Below are 24,993 nucleotides of genomic sequence, written 5' to 3' on the forward strand. Positions count from 1 at the left end.
CTCGGCTGCGCCTGCGCGAGGGCGCGGCGCCGGTGTTCCACCGCGCGCGGCCGGTGCCGTTCGCGCTGCGCGAGCGCCTCGACGCCGAGCTGGACGCCATGCTGCGCGACGGCGTCATCGAGCCCGTCGACTGCTCCGACTGGGCCTCTCCGCTCGTACCGGTAAACAAAGCTGACGGTTCTTTGAGAGTTTGTGCTGACTATAAAGCCACGGTGAACCCCGCCTTATTAATAGATCGCTATCCGTTACCTAGGATAGAGGACCTTATGGTTAGCCTTGGAGGAGCGCGTTATTTCTCTAAAATAGACCTATCTCAAGCCTACAATCAAATTGAGCTGGATGAGTCCAAGGAAATTACAGTAATCAATACACACAGGGGTCTGTTTAGGTACAATAGGCTAGTATATGGGCTATCGTCAAGTCCGGGAATATTCCAAAGAATAATGTGTAATTTACTAAAAGGTATACCAAATGTAGAAATTTTCCTTGATGACGTAATAATAGGGGGGCGCAATAAAATTGATCACATTGTAGCCTTGGAAGCTGTTTTCAAACGTTTACATACACATGGTCTAAAATTAAAAAGTAGTAAATGCGTATTTTTTGTAAACGAAGTACGCTATTTAGGCTACATCATAAGTAAAGAAGGTATAAGAACAGATCCCTCTAAAATCGAAGCTATTAGGAAAATAAAAAGTCCTACCAACGTTACTGAACTAAGATCTTTTTTAGGTATTATAAATTTCTATGGTAAATTTGTTAAAAATATGAGCTGTAAATTAGTGCCACTATATCAGTTATTAAAAAAGGGGCAACAATGGTATTGGTCAACGGAATGTGAAAAAGTGTTTATAGAAATAAAGAACATATTATCGGGCGCAGAGGTTTTAGCTCACTATGATCCAAAAAAACCGTTAATCGTAACTTGCGACGCGAGCCCGCATGGCGTGGGCGCCGTGCTCAGCCAGTCGGGCAGCGGAGGGCGCGGCGAGCGGCCGGTGGCGTATGCGTCGCGCGCGCTCACGGATGCCGAGAAAAACTATTCACAAATACATAAGGAAGCACTCGCTATTATATTTAGTGTCAATAAGTTTCATCAATACTTATATGGGCGTCGGTTTACCCTTAGAACAGATCATAAACCTTTAGTTTCTATTTTTGGTCCGAATACAGGCATACCAACTATGATAGCTAGTCGCATGCAAAGGTGGGCAATTATTTTATCTGCATATACATTCGACATAGAATACGTACGCACGGATAATAATGGTGCGGACGGGTTCTCTCGCCTGCCTATACATGAGAAGGGGCTAAATAAACAATGCACACCAGAACAAACTTACTTACACTTTGCACAAGAAGCTTTGATGTTAGACTATCACAAAATAAAACGAGAAACTATACGTGACCCATTCCTATCAAAGATATTGAGTTTTATTAGAGACGGCTGGCCACCTCAGTGCGACATTACTAATTTACAGCCGTTCTTTAATAGAAGGAGTGAACTATATGAGGAACTAGGGTGTGTTATGTGGGGACATAGGCTAGTGGTTCCCGAGAAATGTAGGGAAAAAGTATTAACTATGATTCATGAACCCCATATGGGAATTGTAAAATCCAAAGCGTTGACTCGTAGTTATGTTTGGTGGCCCGGGGTGGACGAGGCGGTGGAGCGGCTGTGCCGGGCGTGCGCGGTGTGCGCGGCGCAGGCGGACGCGCCGCCGCGCCAGGCGCCGCGCCTGTGGCGCTGGCCACACAGGCCTTGGACCAGACTACATCTGGATTTTTTGGGTCCGATCGCGGGCATTACATACTTGGTTGTTGTGGACGCCATGTCTAAATGGATTGAGATTTTTAAGGCTAACAGTACTAACGCGACATCACTAATACACAAACTAAGCGAGCTTTTTAGTAGGTGGGGACTTCCAAAACAAATCGTTAGTGACAATGGCCCACAGTTCACAAGTAAGCAATTTGAGGAATTTACAAAATTTTACGGCATAGAACACATTTTTACCGCTCCCTATCATCCAGCATCGAACGGATTAGCTGAAAATGCAGTGCGAACACTTAAGCGTGTTATTAAGAAAGCTATAACAGAAAAAAACAATGTTGACAGAGCTTTATGGTCATTTTTAGCCTATTATAGAAATGTAGAACATTCCACTACAGGTGAAAGCCCCGCCATGCTCTTGCTAGGACGTCGTATTCGAACACGATTAGATATGATTAAACCGGATAGGGAAGAGCAGGTGCGTCGTTCCCAGCAGCGACAGCAGGCTGCCTCGACTGGGGCGAACAGGTCTGTCGAGCAAGGGGAGGATGTATGGTACCGGCAATATTTGAAAGGGGAGAAATGGGTCCCAGGGCGTATTGTTGATGCTATAGGAGCGAGTGACTATAAAGTATTAGGCAAAGATGGTGAAACAGTTCACCGACATATAGATCAATTACAGAAGCGCCCCAGCGGGAGTCGTGCATCACTTATTTCTATACCTATAAATAGTGGCAATAGGTCAAGCATAAACTCTCAAATATCTGACGGCCACGGTAGGGAAGCCACCATTTCGAGAGGACAGTCGGGAGAGTCGGCGGAGCCGATGCCGCCGGACGATGCAGTCGAGCCGATGGGTCAACCCACTACGGAGGAGACCACAACGTCAGCTTCGCCCGCGAAGCAATCGACCTCGCCGCCCGTGTCACCGCCCAAGGCTCGGCCCGTTAGGAAATGTAGATTGAAGCCTCCTATCTATAAATTGTAGTTTTAATGATTTATGTAAAAACTGGCTTTGGCCCGCGACTTCATTCGCGTGAATTTTGGTTTGTCACAGATCGTCATAAACTGTAACCTAAGTAATGTTATTCTGGGTTGTAAACAATAGTGCTGTGGGGTTTCATCAGAATCAGTTCAGTGGTTTTTGCGTGAACATCCCAGCAGGCTTCTCGCATTTATAATACTAGTAGGATAAATTGGTAATGATTGTAATTAGGCTAAGTAAAATAGTCTTTTAGAATTTAAGCGTTAATTAAGCGTGGAGGGATGTAATGTATGTGGGTATCTCATTATATTTTATTATTGTAAGATACTGAGGGTAATCTGTGGCAAGACGATATCGGTCTGTCAGAAATATACGTTGTCATTTACTGGACGTTCTCGGTGTTTGATTGCTCCCGAATATTACAGAAAGCATAGTTATAAATTAGAATTGAAGAAACTAGATAGAATTGTCTATCTAGTCGATGATGCGACTAGATAGACAATTCTATCTGTCTATCTAGTCGCATCAGCTAGTTGAAAATGCACTTGCGGACTGGGGTTGAGCGTTTAACAAAACAAAATTGAAAAATTGCTAAAGGGTTTTGTTATCCAAGTTGGTCCTAGCTGTCAATTTAGTATGCCTAGACGCAAACCACCAACTTTTGGTTGGCAGATAGTTGGCCCCGATTCTAATTTGTATAAAGAATATATCTCCATGCTGATCAACAACTATCTGACCCAACTATCGGCCAACTGAAAATCGGTCAAATATCGCCTTAGACATTGCTTTTGGTCTGACATCTTTTGGTCCGATAACAGAACGTCATCAGGACAAATGCACTTTCACCTCTAATTCCCATCGCTGCAACTTCTGTGTAGCCAGTATCTATTGGTAAAAAAGTTAGCTAAAATTACAAAGATGGTGATATAATGTGTGTGTGATGTTGAGTTTCTGAATAAACTAAATAAATAAATAAATAAATAAACTCACCTGGCAACTCTATACAGCAGCATCCCAACGGGACTTGTAAACGGGCTATCTACGGAATCCGGGCACAGTGACGTCAGATCATACAACTTGACCACGTCATCATGCGGCCCTTTGAACAGCCAATACGTATGCCCTGCCTTCGTCGCATTCGACTTCAAAAACGACAGAATATTCTGCGCTACGTTTCTTATGACTTTCGGCGAGAATTTCGAGTTTTCCATATTGGGTAACTCCTCAGTCTTCATTGGCTCGTATTTCTGGACGATTCCGTCCAAGTGGTAGCACATTAACACTTCAGGTACGTTGCACATCAAGTTGTCTAGCCAATAGTCGATGCCTGTTAACACGTTGATGGGTTCTCGCGCGTCTCGTAGGCGGAGGGACACGCAGGGGCGGTCTTTGTCGCCGAAGATTGGCAGGTCGCTGCCTGGGAATGGGTTAAAGAATATGTTGAATAGCCGCTGTTATAGTGTTAAATTCGCTTTTTTCGTAAATATTCATGCGGGGCGGGAGAAGCCGTGAGACGCCACCTATCAACATCATTAGTAATTAAACGAGGTCCACGCGTACGAAGTCGCGGGCGGTCGCTAGTGTTAAGCGCCTGTGTGGTCTAGTGGTAAGACCACCTGCTTCAGACGCAGAGGTCCCGGGTTCCATTCCCAGTGGGGGCAGATTTTTCTGTTCGGTGTGGTTGGTGGTAGGGCTTGTTCTAAGTCCGCTTGGCTAGCTACCACCATCTTACCTAAGTCTGTCGCCATAACAACAATGTTAACAGCATTGTTGTGTTCCGGCAGTTAGAGGTAAGATAGCCAGTTCCTCCGTAGTTGAGGATTCCGGGTGAAGCTCGCTTCCACCTTCGGCCTGATCATCACTTACCATCAGGTGAGATGCAGGCCAAGAGCTTCCTCGTTGTGGATAAAAAAAACATAAGTTCCTCGCCAACCACAAAAGAAGAAGAATATAAGATTTCACAGCCGAAACGTCTAACTGTTAATACTCATGTACTGCTTAAGCTGAGTTGCACCACCTAACTTGAACCATAACCGATGATCACCACCACCGATGACCGGTGTTTTTTGAATAGAGTTTGACAGATTTTTGACGTTTGTTAAAGTTAAAGTAAGATGGTGCAACGCAGCCTTAGTAAATGGCGCGTTGAGACCCGTTGTTTTATATTTCAAGAATAAGAATTTTCAATATACTGTAGGATTTATGTAAACACCGCCCTTTACCTTAATTAAAAAGTTTATACTTTTGTCTATGAAACTATGTATTCTCTGTGCTTTTCCAGTCCGTGTGGACGTCAGTAAACAGTGTTAAATTCAAAAAATTCCCTCTTTTATTAGTAGATATACTTCCAATATAAAGGGTGGAATTTAGTAATGCCACCTGGAGGAAAAGTACTCTTAATATTGTAGCTAGAAAATTTTACTGAAAGAAAACATTCCTTTATTTAAAAAAAAAAAAAGAAAACTGCTTTCAAGGATTTTCGAAATTTTTTCGATAGTTCACCACCATACCATATTTTTTTTTGTAAATAATTAAAGTAATCTAAGATTTCATGGTTATCCTTTCATTTGATTTATCAAGTTTGTTAGAGATTTCATCTTTATGCATAACCCTAACGATCGATGCAATAAAAATACAGGCTGTGATTTTTAACAGATTTTAGTTGGCTCGATTCCCGGGTTGTGACAAGCAAGTTTTTGGGAAATGTCTGAATGCTCTATTTCTTTTCCAAAATTAAGGAATGTTTCCTTTAAGCAAATTTTTCTATCTACAGTATTAAGAGTACTTTCTCTCTAGGTGGCATTACAAAATTCCACCCTGTATACCCACCTATGAGCATGTGTATGTCCTCGAAGGTCCAGTGCACGTTGCGGTTGTAAAGGTGGTCCGGCGGCGCCTCATCGCGCCCCGGCTCCGGCTCCGGCAGGTACGGGCCTGATAAGATAAGATAAGATGAGATGTTGATAAGATGAGATATTGGTTAGATAAGATAAGATATTGATAAGATAATATATTGATAAGATAAGATATTGATAAGATAAGATGAGATATTGATAAGATAAGATGATATATTGGTAAGATAAGATGCTATATTGATAAGATAAGATGAGATATTGGTAAGATAAGATGAGATATTGATAGGATACGATGCGATATTGGTAAGATAAGATGAGATATTGATAAGATAAAATGTGATATTGATAAGATAGTCGAGGAGGTACGGGTCGAGATGAGATAAAATGTTGATATAATAAGTCCCTTTGTTCTGTTTTTCATTTTTTTCTTTTTGTGTCAAATAAAGTTTTTCTTATTCTTATTCTTAAAATAATTAGGTACTGATCTAGATGAGATAAGATGTTGATAAGATAAGATATTGATGTGTGTGTGTGTTGCCAGTGATTGTATAGGAATCTGAGACGTGCTAAAGGCCTCATAAGAAGGCTCAAGGTCACCCAAACGGCTACGGAGCGGGCTATGCTCAGAGATTCCCTGCGTGATCGAATCAGAAATGAGGAAATCCGCAGGAGAAACGAAGTGACTGATATATCCCGCAGAATCGCTAAAATCAAGTGACAGTGGGCGGGGCACATAGCTCGTAGAGTTGATGGCCGCTGGGGCAGATAAGTTCTCGAGTGGCAACCACGGATCGAAAGACCTAGTGTGGGCAGGCCCCTCACTAGGTGGACTGACGATCTGGTGAAGGTCACTGGAAGAACCTAAATGCGGGCAGCGCAGAACTGGTCGTTATGGAAATCCTTGGGGGAGGCTTTTGTTCAGCATTGGACGTCATTTCGCTGTAACGCCAAGCTCGGGGCCGCTGGTGCCACACCACACCAGTGAGCGCGACGTCACACCTGTCATTTGTTACTCACCAGTGAGCGCGACGTCACGCCTGTCGCTTGTTACTCACCAGTGAGTGCCACCGCCAGTCGGCGGGTCGCTGCGATCTCCCTGCGAGCCACGCGCGAACTCGCAGCGGGCTCGTGCCTATGTACTCACTTGATACAGTATCTGATACATTACACGCTACACGGCTAAAGCCTGTGCTCACGGACCAGGCTTTACACGGCTAGATGAGTACCCTGCTTTACATCTCATCAGTGAGCGCGACGGGCGCGAGGGCGGGCGCCTGGCGACGCTGTGCGTAGGAACTGTGCGTCAGCTGCAGCGAGCTCGGGGCTGGTGCCGCGTGACGTCACGCCTGTCACGTGTCACAGCTCGGGGCTGGTGCCGCGTGACGTCACGCCTGTCACGTGTCACAGCTCGGGGCTGGTGCCGCGTGACGTCACGCCTGTCACGTGTCACAGCTCGGGACTGGTGCCGCGTGACGTCACGCCTGTCGCTTGTTACTCACCAGTGAGCGCGACGTCACACCTGTCGCTTGTTATGTTTTCGCACACTTGTTGCTCGCACACTCACTGCGGGCGCGCGTCGCACAGTCGCGACAGCAATATAATTACGCGCGAGCGATAAGGATGGGTAGCTTGGGGTCATTGGACAAAATTCTACGTGCTCACGGACCGGGCTTTAGATGAGTACCCTGCTTCACAGCTCACCATGCAGTGAGCGCGACGTCACGCCTGTCACTTGTTACTCACCAGTGAGCGCGACGTCACACCTGTCACCTGTCGCTTGTTACTCACCAGTGAGCGCGACGTCACACCTGTCACCTGTCGCTTGTTACTCACCAGTGAGCGCGACGTCACACCTGTCACCTGTCGCTTGTTACTCACCAGTGAGCGCGACGTCACACCTGTCACCTGTCGCTTGTTACTCACCAGTGAGCGCGACGTCACACCTGTCACCTGTCGCTTGTTACTCACCAGTGAGCGCGACGTCACACCTGTCACCTGTCGCTTGTTACTCACCAGTGAGCGCGACGTCACACCTGTCACCTGTCGCTTGTTACTCACCAGTGAGCGCGACGTCACACCTGTCACCTGTCGCTTGTTACTCACCAGTGAGCGCGACGTCACACCTGTCACCTGTCGCTTGTTACTCACCAGTGAGCGCGACGTCACACCTGTCACCTGTCGCTTGTTACTCACCAGTGAGCGCGACGTCACACCTGTCACCTGTCGCTTGTTACTCACCAGTGAGCGCGACGTCACACCTGTCACCTGTCGCTTGTTACTCACCAGTGAGCGCGACGTCACACCTGTCACCTGTCGCTTGTTACTCACCAGTGAGCGCGACGTCACACCTGTCACCTGTCGCTTGTTACTCACCAGTGAGCGCGACGTCACACCTGTCACCTGTCGCTTGTTACTCACCAGTGAGCGCGACGTCACACCTGTCACCTGTCGCTTGTTACTCACCAGTGAGCGCGACGTCACACCTGTCACCTGTCGCTTGTTACTCACCAGTGAGCGCGACGTCACACCTGTCACCTGTCGCTTGTTACTCACCAGTGAGCGCGACGTCACACCTGTCACCTGTCGCTTGTTACTCACCAGTGAGCGCGACGTCACACCTGTCACCTGTCGCTTGTTACTCACCAGTGAGCGCGACGTCACACCTGTCACCTGTCGCTTGTTACTCACCAGTGAGCGCGACGTCACACCTGTCACCTGTCGCTTGTTACTCACCAGTGAGCGCGACGTCACACCTGTCACCTGTCGCTTGTTACTCACCAGTGAGCGCGACGTCACACCTGTCACCTGTCGCTTGTTACTCACCAGTCAGCGCGACGTCACACGCTCCTGTAAACGCTCGCGCGTAATTATGTTGCTGTCAAGCTCGCACACTCACTGCGGGCGCCCGTCGCACAGTTGCGACAGCAACATAATTACGCGCGAGCGATAAGGATGGGTAGCTTGGGGTCATTGGACGGGATTCTACGTGTTCACGGACCGGACTTTAGCCGTGTAGCGTGTAATGTATCAGATACTGTATCAAGTGAGTACATAGGCACGAGCCCGTTGCTCGCTGCTCGCGCGTGTTTCGCAGGGAGATCGCAGCGACCCGCCGACTGGCGGTATCACTGCGAGCACAAAGGCGGCTCGCAGTAGGATCCAGGAGCTCGCAGCCAGATACGCGATGACCGTGGACGAGCCGTACTCACTTGAAGGTTGGATACGTTACATGCTACGTTACGTGCTACGTGCTCACGGACCAGGCTTTACACGGCTAGATGAGTACCCTGCTTTACATCTCACCAGTGAGCGTGACGTCACACCTGTCACCTGTCGCTTGTTACTCACCAGTGAGCGCGACGGGCGCAAGGGCGGGCGCCTGGGCAGGCGGCGGGCGGGAAGCGACACTGTGCGATAGGAACTTGTGCGTCAGCTGCAGCGCCGAACTCGGGGCCACTGGTGCCGCGTGACGTCACGCCTGTCACTTGTTACTCACCAGTGAGCGTGACGTCACACCTGTCGCTTGTTATGTTTTCGCACACTTGTTGCTTGCACACTCACTGCGGGCGCTCGTCGCACAGTCGTGACAGCAATATAATTACGCGCGAGCGATAAGGATGGGTAGCTTGGGGTCATTGGGCAAAATTCTACGTGCTCACGGACCAGGCTTTAGATGAGTACACAGCTCACCAGTGAGGGCTGGTGCCGCGTGACGTCACGCCTGTCACGTGTCACAGCTCGGGGCTGGTGGCGCGTGACGTCACACCTGTCGCTTGTTACTCACCAGTGAGCGCGACGGGCGCAAGGGCGGGCGCCTGGGCGGGCGGCGGGCGGGAGGCGACACTGTGCGATAGGAACTTGTGCGTCAGCTGCAGCGCCGAACTCGGGGCCACTGGTGCCAGCGTTAGCGTCATACGTTCCTAGTGTAAATAAAGAGATTAAAAGATTATCAGACAGCATGAGAAGGCTCACATGGCAGAAGCACATCTGGGCTAAAAGAAAACAACTAGATGGAAAACTTCGTGGTCTTTACTGGTTAATCGGACGAAGCTCGCAACTGAACAGCACCAGCAAGGTCTTGGTATACAAAGCAACTTTGAAACCTATCTGAACTTACGGGATACAGTTATGGGGAACAGCTAGCAAGAGTAACATCGACATACTGGAAAGATTTCAAAGTAAAGCACTTAGAACCATGCTCGGCGTACCCCAATGTATTAGCAACAAGTACATGTATCTTGACCTAGGCATTAACACTGTTCGTGAGGAAATAGTACAGGCAAGCCTGAAATACCAGGAGAAACTGGAAACTCATGCAAACGAACTCGCACAGGCCTTAAGTGGAGAAGGTGGACTACAGTACAATCGACTGAAAACACAAGGCATTCCCAGTTTCGCCCAAAGATTTGTAGACTGAGCCAGGAAGAGAGTTTGCTGGAAAAAGATCAGCAATTGATTGGCTCTCCAAGACAACATAAAACTCAGGAAATGTAGCTCCAGCCAGCCAAACAAGTGGCTTATTGTTTTCGAACAGATTGCCATCGGGCAGATAATACATAAAAAAATAATAAAAAAAAATTTAAAAAAAGATTAAGAGAGCTTTCACATTTAGAGTAGGCGCATACCGTTGATTTTTAGTTGGCCGATAGTTGTGCCCGATTTCAAATTGTCAAATGGCCAAATCGAATCGGCCTAGTGTGCGCACTCCCATACATGCCCATACTGATCAACAGCCCGACTAAACTATCGGCCGACGAAAAATCAACGGTGTGCGCCTACTCTTAAGCTATTTAGCAGCGCGTCAAACGCGCGGTAGACGCGCTGCTGAAAATTTCATACTATATGACAGCGGATGCATGCCTTCACACTATAAAAACGCCGCTGCCTCGCTGCTTAGCGCTTCTAACGCCCTAATGTGAAAGCGCTCTAAGAGCGGTTCGCACTACGTCCTGAAAGTCAAAGCTTTTAAGAGTTACTGCCACTAACCTTCAATGAAATACGAGTATACCGAAACAATTAAACGTAATTTTATTTACTTAAATTTCCCAAGGCTAACACGTTTGCCCGAGCCGGTCAGTGCGCAGTAATAAATAATAATAAATAATCTTTGGACAATTTCACACAGCGCCAGCTAGCCCCAAAGTAAGCAACTTAATGCTTGTGTTATGGGTGCTAGCTTAACGGATATACTACTTATATACTTTTTTTTTAAATACATAAATATTATACATAGTCACACCCAGACCCGTCACAGAAATTAAAATTCATCATTTCAATTTCTGCCCGGCCGGGAATCGAACCCGGGACCTCTCGGCATAGTAGTCCGTTCTGAACCACTACACCAAACGGCCGACTCTTTGATTTATACGTCACACAAGCATTCAAAATCGCTAACATACACCTTTCATACTACACGTGTCCCTACACAGTATTTAGGACCTTTCCAGGGCGCTTATGCACGTCCCAAATATGGCTTACCCTAGTACCATCACTTCGGAACAACATATGGGCCTGTGCTAACATATAAAAAATACCCTTATGTCCAAAGGGTACTACAAGGTTCGAGACTATATTGATGACAAGGATGCGTGGTCAGTTCAGTCTGCACATATTTGATGTACTTAAATTTGACTATTCTTACCGTTAGATAATTCCTGGCAATAAGTGGTGACTGAGTTTGTTCCGGCGTTTCTTCTCAGCACTTGCCATATGTTTGTCTCGAAGCGCTGGTAGGGCCCAAAAGATAAGGAGACATGTAAAGTGCCCCATAAGGGCTACCTTTTAAAAATCCAAATGAAACTCACTCAGTTTATTCCACGAACTTGTACAGGTCCAAGATACGTCCGATCGGTCCGGCGGCTCGAGCAAAAGTGAGCTCCGTCCCGACTAGCGGCCGCTCTGTGACGCAAGTGACNAACGGATATACTACTTATATACTTTTTTTTTAAATACATAAATATTATACATAGTCACACCCAGACCCGTCACAGAAATTAAAATTCATCATTTCAATTTCTGCCCGGCCGGGAATCGAACCCGGGACCTCTCGGCATAGTAGTCCGTTCTGAACCACTACACCAAACGGCCGACTCTTTGATTTATACGTCACACAAGCATTCAAAATCGCTAACATACACCTTTCATACTACACGTGTCCCTACACAGTATTTAGGACCTTTCCAGGGCGCTTATGCACGTCCCAAATATGGCTTACCCTAGTACCATCACTTCGGAACAACATATGGGCCTGTGCTAACATATAAAAAATACCCTTATGTCCAAAGGGTACTACAAGGTTCGAGACTATATTGATGACAAGGATGCGTGGTCAGTTCAGTCTGCACATATTTGATGTACTTAAATTTGACTATTCTTACCGTTAGATAATTCCTGGCAATAAGTGGTGACTGAGTTTGTTCCGGCGTTTCTTCTCAGCACTTGCCATATGTTTGTCTCGAAGCGCTGGTAGGGCCCAAAAGATAAGGAGACATGTAAAGTGCCCCATAAGGGCTACCTTTTCTTTTTTTTTATTATTATTTTCTATTGACGTTCATAAGTGCCACTTGTGGTCTAAACTGAATAAATATTTTTTGATTTGATTTTGATTTGATTGATTTGCTGATGGCGGAAGAAACTCAGATGATATGAACTACATCGTACACAATAGGCTAATTCGTGGCGCTTCTTCTTAGAAATGTTTGTATGGAAGCTCTAGTAAGACAAACAGATTATTGTGAGACGTTTTAATGTAAAGATGCCTTAAGGACAGCCCTTACGTATATTTTATTAGTCTATAAACAAATTGAGACTGCCCTTAACTTTTGTTAGGGAAAGCTGCAAAAACCATCAGCTATTTATCCTTTAAAGAAAATTAGCGAACACATGCCACATCATCATCAAATATAACTCACCTGTTCCGACATGGTCTTCAAGACGTTCTCGTAGAAGAAGTCCTTGAGCCACGACCACTCCGACTTCATGAGGTAGTCGTACACGTCGAAATCGTCCAACAGTAAAGTGTTCTCGATGCGGTGCACGATCATGCTTACCTGAAGAGAAGATAACTTTTAAAAAAAACCGACTTCAAATGCGTGAATTATTAAATTTAAATGGGACCACCCTTGAGGTATTACCTATACGCCGAAAAAAGATTTGTTCAAATCGGTTCATAATTGGCGGAGTTATCGCGTAACAAACATAGAAAAAAAACATACGGGTCGAATTGAGAACCTCCTCCTTTTTTTGAAGTCGGTTGAAAATATAAATTCATTTAACTTACTTTTCATTTATATCAAGAGTGATAGGCGGTATTTATACTGTTTATGTTCATCATAATAATGTAGGATTCTAATGGTAAAGAATTTTTCAATTCAGCCAAATTTTCAGGGCTTGTGTATCAACTACTCAATAGCAGCACTTTGAGCAAAATGTGGGATTACTCCCGTGAATAGATAGTTAGCTGTCTATTACATCCTTTTGTTTGACTGTCACTATCACCTGTCATCTGCACTAGAAGCAGAAGATCTATAACTTCTGATTTATTAAAATAAGGGGCTTAAGACATTTCAACTTACTCCTAGCTAAAAAAACTTGGCCTTCAACGGTTAGATTCAAGCTGTAGACACTGGCTTCAAAAGAGCTCCAGCGGTGGAAACGAGATAATAATGGACCCGTAAATTCATATTTGACTGATATTGACGCATTCTTCTTTAAACCGAAATAAGGATATCTACAACAACTCACAGTGCCGTTGGGCTGGTAGGGCAGCTTGAGCAGCTTCTTGATGCACTCGGCGCCCGAGATCACGTCCACCTCGCCCACGCAGTCCGGGAACATATGCGCCATCCTGAAACTAAACGCGAAACCAGAGTAAATACAAAGGAGTAGGTCATCTTCATAGAAACGCACCGAGCGCGGTTTGTATGTGGGCGCGCCAACACGTATGCGGCGCGCACGCACACACTGACAAAATTCGGCGCAACCACGACTAGCTCCCCGCTAATCCCCGCTAAATTTTGTCAGTGTATGCGCCGCATACGTGTTGGTGCGCTCACATACAAACCGGGCCCGTGCGTTTCTATGAAGACGACCTACTCATTTGTATTTACTCTGGCAAAACGTACCGTTGAACACTAGTTTACGTAAATTGATACTAATGTCCGGTCGCCGAGCAGATAGAATTTCGTCCAATGACCCCAAGCTACTCATACTTATCGCTCGCGCGTCGCTGTCGGCGGGAGACCGCAGTAAGTGTGCGAGCGCGACAGTAATAAAACGCGCGAGCGATAAGGATGGGTAGCTTGGGGTCATTGGACGAAATTCTATCTGCTCGGCGACTGGACTTTAATTTATCTAGGAGGGTAAACCAGGAAGCCTGCTCTGCCCCGAGAGACAGCTAAGAGGGGCGCCAAAAAGAAAGAAGAGGTTGCTTGGTAAAAAAAATTGTCCTACAAAGTACGAGTTATTCTATTAATTTGACGATTTATAAGCACTATTTTTAATAGTCCATGCAAATAAAGGAATTTTGACTTAGACTTGACTTTGTTAATTTGAAATGCCCAGTTGGTTTTTGATTTGAATATTACTTGTACATAATGTTCTTGTGACGTTCATTTATTTGAAATACTAATATGTACACAGTTGCGATAGAATATCAACCGATTGTGTGAAGAAACTTTCTTGATACCTTTTTATTTTAGCTTTATATGTTTTGTAGAGTATTTTATTTTACAAATTAATTGAATCCTTTATCTTTACATTTCTTGCAATACCGCAGTCTAGAAAAAAACTCTAGAAAAAAGTTCTTATTTTATCTTATACATACACACATAAACACCTTGAGAATCACTCAGTGTGAAAATAATTAATTTTGAATTGTTTTAACAAGCAATACTTTTCTATTTTGTAAATAACATAATGTATATTTATTACAAGTAATTTTTTAAATTTTAGTTTTTAAATAATTTTAAGTTTTTACGTTCCTTGTGTTTAACTTAGTTTACTTTATCCTAATAAATAATTTACCATTTAACAGGTGAACTTTCTTTACCTAGATAGCCCAGTGTTTCCAGTCAATATCTGCTTCAAGCCGTAGGAGTCGATGGCTGCCCCCCAGTTGGAAGGGGGTAGATTCAGGTCGGTGTTGCACTGCAGCCGCGCATAGCCCACGGGGCTTTGAAACGCTGTGTACTTAACCACCGCAGTCGATTTGACGCCAGGGGACGGACTCCGATCCTGTGAAGGCAGTTAAATGTAGAATATAGATTTTGTAGTATATCCTGTACAGAATGGAAGGGACCAAAGGGGAAGAGGAGTGTTGGGAAGCCCAAGGAAAGGATGCCATAATGAAAACAGCGGGAAACAATTGCCTTGATCGAACTCAGGACAGGTTAAAGTGGAGCAAGATGGAGGAGGCTTTTGTCCATCCAGGGTACCACAAGAATTAGCAAAACAAATATTTTTAATGAATTTATTTATTGCAACCAAAACTGTTTTGTGGAAATAAAAGCTTTTTGTTTATTATTATTGTAGTATGTCCTAGTGTCTCAGAAGATTAGCAGTTAATGCAGTGAAGGCAGCAGTGAGTGTCACTTAATGTTTTAAGACAGACAACTCTATGAATTTATTTTTATGGGGATTGTGGGTACAAGACAGAATAGTATTTATAGATGTTTAAACTTTGCTAGTACATGGGTTAAAAATACTGAGGTTATTCAATAAAACTACATTACAAAAACAACATGTGTCAGTCTTGTTCAAAGAAAGTAAGACTTATAGTAAGACAAGTTTGGAAATACAGTAAGTATTCAGTCGATTTGTGGATTTTTATTTAAATGCGTAATTTTTTCTAAATAAAAACTTGAGAAATGTAAGAAACTATTTTTTTACCTTGGAGCGTTTGAAATCATTTTCATTGTCCTTTTCTATTTCTTCCATTTTAGATCAATTTTATTCCAGCAGCCAGTTAGTAAGGTTACGTTATGCAATAGGAATCTTAATTTTAAGATCAGAATAACGTGGGATTGTTTGAGTAATATTTTTCTCAAATCGAGCGCAAGTTCTTAGTAAATCAAATATTTTCTAAGCCGGATGACAACCGTAAAGGTTAATTTATAATTTACATAGCACTTATTTCAACAGAATAAAGTTGATAATCGTGAAATTACCACTCTACGAAACAAATGCGGTGAAACTTCGCGAAACATGGGCTGTCAATGTCACGATTTGTTCTAAAAAAGCAAAACCTGGCAAAGAAAATCTTAACTATATATTCTAATTAGTGAATTTTTGTCTATGATACGAATTTTTAGTCTATGGAATGACGCGATACGACGCCGGCCGGTCGCCATTTTCTATTGGTGATTGACGTTTGAGAAAGTCGGTCGTATTTTCTGAATTTGTGTTCGTGTAGCGGGAAATCACAACAAGAAAGTGTTTAGATCGCCTTTCTATTGCTTCTTCATCAACTGCTGGTGAGTACATGTTATAAATTAACATCTAAGTAATCCGGATATCGATTTTTCCCTGTACCATTACTTCGACAAGTATTGATTTTCTTTTCTACCTTGTCGACGCATAAAAATAATCTAAATTGGTGTGAAACCTACAGAAGTACTGCAATTAAACGTGAATAATCCAGTTATTCAACAAGTAAGAGTATATTCCCTGCGTAATTATCACTGAGCTATCACTTCATACAAAGTAAATTTTCAAACGAAAAATACCATGTTTTATGTACCTCCTCCTTTTGAATATTACATAGAAATGGTGTTTTACAAAATAAAACATTTATAGCTATTTGATTTACCAAAATAAAAACATTGTTTTTTGATTTAGCATGATGAATGTTTAATTTGTTTTTCAGTTTAAAATGGCAAACCGAAGACCGCAGCAAGGCCGTCGCATAGATTACGGTCGCAACGACCGTAACAAGAACTTCGGACGCAGTGGAGTCTCCCCGTGGCAGGGCGCTGGCCCTGGCGGAGGGATGCCCAACCTCCTTCCCCTCGGAGGGGGCTCCACCGAAGCAACACTTGCACTCGCAAGCAACATCATCAACTTGCTCCAGCCTCGGCAAAACCCTGTGCCGTCTCTTCTCGATATGCCCATAAGAAGGGACTTCGGTCCTAATATGGGTCGGTATGATCGTGGTTATGTGCCGAATAGGGTAAGTCAATTTATGTTAATTTTAGAACATAAGAAAATATTTGATAAATAAAACTAGAATGTTACATGTTTAAAAATCTTGAATTCATTAGTAATTAGCTATAATTAATGTGAATTTTGAAATCTTAATGAGCTATATTTAACATTAATGAGTTCTAATGCTCTTGCATTGTAATGTATTTTGTAACCCACTGAGGGTAAGATTTCAAATATTCGAAATTGAAGATTTGTTTTAATTATACCGTTTAATATTTTGTAATTTTCAGTGCATGTTTTCTTTCAAGTTATGGAGACTTTCCATTTGGCATGCGTAACTGCTTACGCATGTCAAACTCTTCAGGTTTCCAAACCGATAGACTCCGCTTCGCTTGGCTTTGGCCAAATGTTTCGTACTAACACTGTATTCTGGTACCTTCCCTTTAGATGGGCAATCAGGGTAATTTCCGGCGTACGGGCAATTACAATCGCGCTGGTGAGCGTATCAACACCAATCGTAAACCATTCAGGCCCAATGATGGGCAAAGGCAACAAAACAAGAGTTCCCCGAAAAAGGACGCCGATTCTAAGGCTAAACCTAAAGAGAGGTAAGGAACCCTGTGCTGATTGTTTCCTTCCGGTGGTGACACCGCGTTTCAACGGCCATTTGGTGGCCACACCCTGTACATTATTTCTGTTTTACACTTAGTCGTTTACGTTCACCGGCCTATTAAGTTTATTTAGCCAAATTGGCATAACATTCGCCTGTGGGAGGTGCAAAAAGAATCGTTTTAAAAATGCTTCGTTCTTCACTGCAGACATTTAATCTGCATTAAAAGATTGTATGTAAGCAATGAACACATGGAGACAAATTTTATTTACTTCCCAAAATAATATTTTCAAGCTTTTATTTCCAAGAGATTTATCATCAATGGTAAATTTTTGTAATGGATGGACCTGTCAATTCAAGGACAAGTATTGTTTCATGTTTAAATGCATTGTGCATATTTTGTATTTTACCAACATTTATAAACAAACACTACTCAACAAGTTCATTGTTTCTATTACACATTACTGAATAAACATTTCAAATCTGTTACCAAATTCCAATGTAACTTTTTTTGTGCTCAAAGCACTATCAACAAGATTCTCAATCTTCAAACAGTATTATCATACTGCCATCCGACTATTAACAAAAAACACAGCTGCAAAACAACACCACATCATCTAATTCCCAAGTATATCACAGCGATCAAGATGACAAGACGGAAGAGACCTCTGACGGAGATAAGGTAGAAGAAACTAAGAAGGAGGGACCGAAGACTCGCTACGATGACATCAGTCCGCAACTGCTGAAGTGTCATATCTGCAACAAGAGCATGTGGGACGGAAGGTCGTTCGAGAATCATCTGAGCGGTCGCGCACACGCTATCATGATGCAGAAGACAGCCGAGAGCTATGCGCTGACTGCGGATACTATGCGGCAGGAGTTCAAGGTAATTTGACTTATTACTTAAACCTAAAGAGCTAATTCCAATTTACTAAAAGTTAATACAACACTAATCGTGAGGCGTCGGCAAGTCTGAGAATGTTACGTTTATGAGAGCCAGATATTAAAGATTACTATTCTTCATTTCTTTTTTTACTGCTCAATCAACATTCTGTATAATGTAACATTTGAGACTAGCTAGTCACTAGTCTTAAAACCATTCATTACTTTCATCAAGGTTACAGCTTCCTACAAAGAAGAGAAAAGTTGATATCCTTGTCTCTTATTGTCATACTCAATTTAAGGTTTAAGGTTTAAAGATTCTTTATTTCTCAATAAAAACATAATTGTCACTTACTTGAGAACAAAATTAAACTAAGTATAATTTACATTTGAATCGTTCGCACCGATATGTTTTATAAAAAGCATTGGCTTTAGCAAATTATACCATCTGATTGGCGATAAAAAGTAAATCAGTATAATATAGGTTCAAAACAAAATTAAATATAATTTTCTAAATTGTAACTATTAGTTTTAAAAATAAAAAATAAAAAATAAAATAAAATTCATTTATTTCAGGCCAGGGCCCATAAAATTTCAATAATAATAATAATTGCATTAAATAATTAAAATCAAATTAAAATCAAATTAAAATCAAATTAAAATCAAATTAAAATCAAATTAAATCAATAAAAATAATAATAATAGAGACAAATAAATTAAATTAAAAATTAAATTAAATTAAAAAATTAAATTGAAAATTAAATTAAACATTAAAATAATAAATAAAATTACAATCTAGATTTAATTCAAATACCTGCCTCCCTGTGGGACACCCGGCACCTGCACTTGAGTTTGCACCCAGTGTCGCACAAGGGGGCAGTCTGAGAGTCAGTTTTAGACATTAAATTTAATAAGTAAGGCTCATTCTACAACGTCATGAATATGTAGGGCAAGTTTCTTTTTAAAAATATTTAGGGAGTCAATGCTTTTTATTGATGCGGGTAGTTTATTAAACAACTGTGCTCCCTCAAAGTTAAGCATTCGCTTGCCGTAATTTGTGCGTATCTTGGGTAGAACCAAATAGCTAGCGCGACGGCGCGTGCGCTTCGGAACCTGTTCTGACCGCGTCATCAGAGTGAGCGACGTATGGATGGTTTTATTCAATACGTTGCGTATGAGCAGGCAGGTATAATACATAAATAATTTTTTAATGTTCATAATTTGTGTTTCGCTATAAATCTTGGAAGTGGATGTGAGGTACGGATAATGAAATAATAATTTAATGATTTTATTTTGTAAGACTTGGAGTTCGGATATTTTTGTTTTTGAAGCACTACCCCAGATTTCAACAAGGTATATTAGGTGGGATTTTACAAGTGAGTTGTATATATTGTATCTTGNTGTTATGATTAAAAAAACAAAACAATTAGCAAAAAAAAAATAAGAATATTAATTCGTAGCTAATCCGAATCTGAGTCTTCAATAGGGTTTTCAAGATCAGAATCCATCACACCCAGAGCTTCAACATCAATGAATTCGACGTTTTTGTTACTACTATCCTCAGATTCATTTTGAGGATTTAAAAGAAGTAGATGTTTCATATCTTCTGTTAAAACTTTTTTACTTGTTTGTCTCAATTTTGGCCTTATAGACGATAAATAAGGATCAGATGATATTATTAAATAATTTAAAATGTCTTCGTTTGTGTTTACTCTGTTAAATTTTCGGGCATGTTGTAGTCGGCACCTTTTAAAATCTTTATTTCGGGCTTCAGAGGCCTCTTCTGAAAGATTTCCTATCGGTATCGAGTTAAAATGCCTAACAATTTCTGCGCCATGGATCAAAAGTTTGTGCACACTGGATGGCATGTAATACCAGCCATACAATGTCACAAACAGCTCAGCAGTTTCCTTTGTATACTGAGCGAAGTTGTCTATATGAACAGACTCACCGCAGGATATTACTCGCAAAATTACTGAAAACCTTTTTATAAGATCAACGTCGATTCCTGTGCACTCTGCAGTCTTAGCTGCATCTTTAAAAAAGCGCCGAGCAGTATTGCCATCGTTAGTCGTTCCACTAGTTTGCTTTACTACGTCCACCAAAATATCTAATTCGTCTCTGAGGTTTTTTTGAACAGCAGTTTTTCTAGCTTTTAAGGCTGCTTGATTGACAGGATCTCTGGCTTGCCACTTCTTAAAATCCAAGCGATATGAAACATGGAGAAGGCATTCCATGCACCGAATCCAAGCATGTAACGATGACAAGCCGAATTTGTAGATATCTGACGCAATAGGTTTTCTGAAAATAAGACTTATATTAATGTAAAGTTCAAACAAAACTTGATTGCGTGAAATCCTAATAAACAAATACTTACTTCGATATTAACTCCAATTTGTTCATCTCGGATGGTACTGCTCTACAGATATCACAAGTCTGATTTGACGTGTCTGACAATATAGAAGTTATCTTTCCATCTATCATTGTCATCAGCATTTTGTGCTTTACCACTGTATTATTTCCCATGGGAGATGGTGTCAGGTTAGTTATTTCATCCTCTATTCTTGCCATCTCTTCTTTTATGTTTAATTTATTTTCATTGGCAAACTTAAAAAAAATTGGTCTGCAGTACATAGTGGATGATGCCTTTGGATTCTCCCATACAGTTATCTCACCATCACTTAACTTCAACGGCACAAAAGAACACATAAAAATGCTGGAATCGTCTTCCCCGTCAGCCAAAGATTGTTTGTACAGGCTTTGTCCCGAGGCTCCATCAAATCCCCATTTACATAGTAATGTTAATTCCCTGTCAGCTAAGTCAGTATCAACCACTTTGGCCAGCCGAGACACTGTCACGTCTAAGATTGCTTGTAGTTTTACTTTGACTTGAAACTGGTCGATACTAACAGAATCTTTTGGTGGGTAGCATGCCTTCTTAGCGTTCACTATGCAATCGTATGATGGATAGATATTCAGTCCTTCTTCTATTGCACATATTCTCAAAGTTTGATATTGCCATTTTGTTAACTTTAATGAAATAAACAAACCCAATGCTTTATCATCAGAGTACTTGAGAGCTTTTTTCTTTTGGATTACTGTCTTCAGATTTGCTGCTTCTTCTGGGTGTTTTGTGAGAAAGTTAATAATATCTGCTATATCACTGTTACCACTTTCACGACCCTTAAAGGCTGTGGCGTACATAAGACTATCAAAGTCATGAGTGCGTAGTTCTTCAGTTCTTCGCTTCTTTTGAATGGGACTCAAATCACTGAACGGTTTTCTAGGAGAAAGTTTTATAGTAGAAGTACCCATTGAACTTGTAGCTTGAACTGAAACCTGAACATCAGCAAAACGAGATGTAGAAGGTCTATTGTCAGTATCCATGTTTGTGGAATCTGAAGTCAGTTTGTTCTGAATACTATTAGGCCAAGAAATGTCAGACTGTAACCAGCTTTCATATTTTTTTATAAATGTAAAGTTCGTACGATTACATGATTTCCATTTTTTCTGCAAATTACATAAATATGTTTGACAAAACTGCTTCAATTCTTTTTGTTCGTTTTCTAACAAGTCTTCTGATAAAACTGACACAAACTTTTCAAATAGCACATGAGGTGTAGTAAAGCACTGATTATTTTTAACAAACAAAAACAAGTCCAAATTAGTCACAAAACCCTCCATTATCAAAGTATTTAACGTAAATCAAAATATTATGTAAACACGCAAGTTACTGGATCAATAGTGATTACTTATTAAGAGATACCCACATTTTTACTTACAATTTCAACTAATAACATCTACCCTCGTTATACTGTGTAACTTACCCTCAGAAATCGTGATATAATTGGGGACAGGAATAGGAAAAATACCCAACCCAAATTTTGAAATTTTGACATAATATAGCAGCCAAAGCGGCAAGTCGCGGTACGTATGCTGTAGGTCATAGGAAGCGCCTTGGTAGCCGCCATACATAGTATAAATTACAGCTTTACAGTTTCAAATAGTAGCGAGAAAAAAGACATAACGTAATTTCCTCCATACAAAAAAAAATTCAACATTTTTTTTCTCACTTGTTTGACCTAATGTGTTACTACCATCATTGAATATGGCCAAACAAAGTTAGTTAAAGTCATCTTACATAATTTATTTAATTAAAAACGGACTTTGGTTTCTACGAGTATGAAACGTGATTTTCCGTCCACTGTGCGCGGTGNATCAACATTTTTTTTCTCACTTGTTTGACCTAATGTGTTACTACCATCATTGAATATGGCCAAACAAAGTTAGTTAAAGTCATCTTACATAATGTAAACTACAAGCAAAACATCTTGGATTCACTACAAGTGCGGACTCCCCGGTCTTTATATCGGAGCAGCTGACTGCTAAGGGTGCTCGGCTGTTCTTCCTTTCTCGAGACCTCGTCAGATCAAACAAGTTTAAGTACTGCTGGACTGCTTTTGGAAGAGTTCTGGTGAGGAAAGACGATCAATCCAAAATTATCTGTATTCAGCATGAGGCCCAGGTAAACCAGCTCCTGCAAGAAACCTGACTATATTTAGCGATTTCGCCTTTTACATATTTTACATACTACTGCAACTGCATGTATTATTTTGAAACTTTTCGTAATATATTACTCATAAATACTAAAACTATTGTAAGCTCGTTTTACATACTTTCACTCACACTACACATCACTATTACTATTTACAAACCCCAACTCTCATACATATTCATAACCACATACACCCACCTCACACTCACACAAACACTAAAAATACTTACTCTGAAAAAATCATGCACACAGTATAACTTAGCTTATTTACTCGTGGACACAGATTGGAAACTGTCTCTTAAAATACTAATCTATTTTACATCTATGAACAACTCCAGTAATGTCCTATGTCTTGAATATTTATTGTATGGATAGTCAACGCCATGCCTCTCAAGAATTAGACAGCATGCAAATATCTCATTCTGTTAGCTGCAATATGAAAGATCTGACTAGCCACTGCCAAAGACTAATGACTAATAAAAACTTAACAGTGGTAACCCAGAACATTGCAAGTATCTATAAGAACTTGGACGATCTACAACTAAATCTCTCAATGCTAAATTTTGAAATTGATATATTAATACTCACGGAATGTAGACTAGACTTAAATAAAAATATACCATCCATCGACAACTATACTTCTTATCAATCAACTAAACTCTTAAATCAAAATGACGGTGTTGTTGCTTATATTAAAACCAACCACAGGGCAAAGGTTACTGACTTACACCTTTCAGATGCCACTGGGCTCCAGATATTAATAGATAACTATGTCTTCCTGGGCATTTACCGTTCTCCCTCTTTCCTAAATGCTGATAATTTTACTAGCTCACTTAACACACACTTAGAAACTATTAGCNGCTACGTGGGAGGGCCGCGTCTGACGCCGGTGACGGTCGTGAGGCTGAGTGGACGTCGGGCACGTACGGAGTGTGCCGGCGCCTCGCGCGGAGCCGATGATGGCCGATCGATCTCGATGAAGCCCGAGGACTCGAGAAGCGCCAACAGATTTTGATTTGGTTTTCACCACTATTTAGTGTACACTTTCACCTTTAAAACGATACTAATAACACTTAGATACAGTGTTGTTTTACACCCGATTAGATAAAATAACTACGGAGCGAGCGAAAAACGATGTTGCCTCGTCGAGTGACGGCAACCGAACCTGGTTGTGGTGGGGTAGGCCAGACCCCAAGGGTCTTGGTTGCCGGACTCGCCAAGCCCCCGGAAATACGCGACCTCGGTTTCTTCCTTCCTCCTCCGATACAGCGTCCGGTCGCGGTGAAACGCGTCCCTTGCCACCTCTTCCGCAAGGCCACCACGCTTCCGCGACCTCTGCCACACCCGGCGTGAAGCGCCACACTTCTTGCGAAGCCGATCCAGCTCAGGAGTCCACCATTCGTAGCCTGCTTCCCGGGTCTTCCTCTTGTGACCGAGGGCTGTTTGAGCAGACCGGACAATCACGTCTGTGAAGTCCCTGCTTACCTCGTTGGCAGGCTTGCGAAAGTCGATGCGACCCATGCTCCAGTGAATCGTGTCCCGAAAGTAGACCCAACTGACCCCCCGATNGCTCACTTAACACACACTTAGAAACTATTAGCCATTATAAAAATATATCTATCGTTGGTGACATTAATATCAACCTGCTCCCAAGTGACAAAGAAAAGCCTCAATATCGTCGTAATAGGCTTAGTTACTTAGACGTACTGTCTCTGCATGGTATCTTACCTGGGCACAATCTATCTACGAGGAAGGGTTCATGTCTGGATCATATTATGTTGAAACTGGATGTCCAAGCTCATACTGCTTTCGTAGCTGTCGTTAACACTACAATTACCGACCACAACACGGTGTTACTTAGTTTATCTAACCCTACTGCTTGTAAACCTTTAACTAGATCTAAATTATTTACCGATTTTGATGGAACCTTAAAAACCCTTACATCCGCCGATAATACCTATTTAGAAACGTGTACTGATCCTGAGGATTATGCTGACTCACTTATTGGCATGATTATGTCTGCAATAAAAGCGAACTCTAAGCAGATTTACTTTTCAAATAATAAAAGGACATTAAAGCCCTGGATAACTGCTGGCGCACTGAGATGCATTCAACTCAGAAATAAAATGCAACTGAAGCTTGAAAAAGACCCCCACAATATTATTTTAAAAATCACCTATAAACGTTTTC

At 42.0% G+C, this 24,993-nt stretch overlaps 2 protein-coding genes across 2 annotated transcripts in view; one reads left to right on the plus strand and one right to left on the minus strand.

Annotated features, from left to right (window-relative positions):
* The window catches only part of LOC114361354 (erythroid differentiation-related factor 1), a 30,755-nt gene extending 14,957 nt beyond the window's left edge, over nt 1–15,798 (minus strand). The window contains exons 1-7 of the mRNA XM_028316353.1: nt 15,503–15,798; nt 14,664–14,848; nt 13,358–13,466; nt 12,526–12,663; nt 9,399–9,534; nt 5,589–5,693; nt 3,750–4,176 (exon numbers count right to left, since the gene is read on the minus strand). Of these exons, the coding sequence (XP_028172154.1) occupies nt 3,750–4,176; nt 5,589–5,693; nt 9,399–9,534; nt 12,526–12,663; nt 13,358–13,466; nt 14,664–14,848; nt 15,503–15,550 (1,148 nt within the window). The 5' untranslated portion in view covers nt 15,551–15,798. The remainder of the gene's footprint in view (nt 1–3,749; nt 4,177–5,588; nt 5,694–9,398; nt 9,535–12,525; nt 12,664–13,357; nt 13,467–14,663; nt 14,849–15,502) is intronic.
* A 140-nt stretch (nt 15,799–15,938) lies between these two features.
* LOC114361364 (zinc finger protein on ecdysone puffs-like) lies at nt 15,939–18,261 on the plus strand. Its single transcript, XM_028316361.1, has 4 exons — nt 15,939–16,086; nt 16,479–16,781; nt 17,204–17,364; nt 18,006–18,261. Exons 2-4 carry the CDS (start codon nt 16,485–16,487, stop codon nt 18,259–18,261), a joined length of 714 nt encoding a protein of 237 aa, XP_028172162.1. The 5' UTR covers nt 15,939–16,086; nt 16,479–16,484.
* Nucleotides 18,262–24,993: the final 6,732 nt, after the last annotated feature.

Source organism: Ostrinia furnacalis, unplaced genomic scaffold, assembly GCF_004193835.3.
Source record: "Ostrinia furnacalis isolate ACB-3 unplaced genomic scaffold, ASM419383v2 OfSCF0373, whole genome shotgun sequence".
In the NCBI taxonomy this organism is placed as follows: domain Eukaryota; kingdom Metazoa; phylum Arthropoda; class Insecta; order Lepidoptera; family Crambidae; genus Ostrinia; species Ostrinia furnacalis.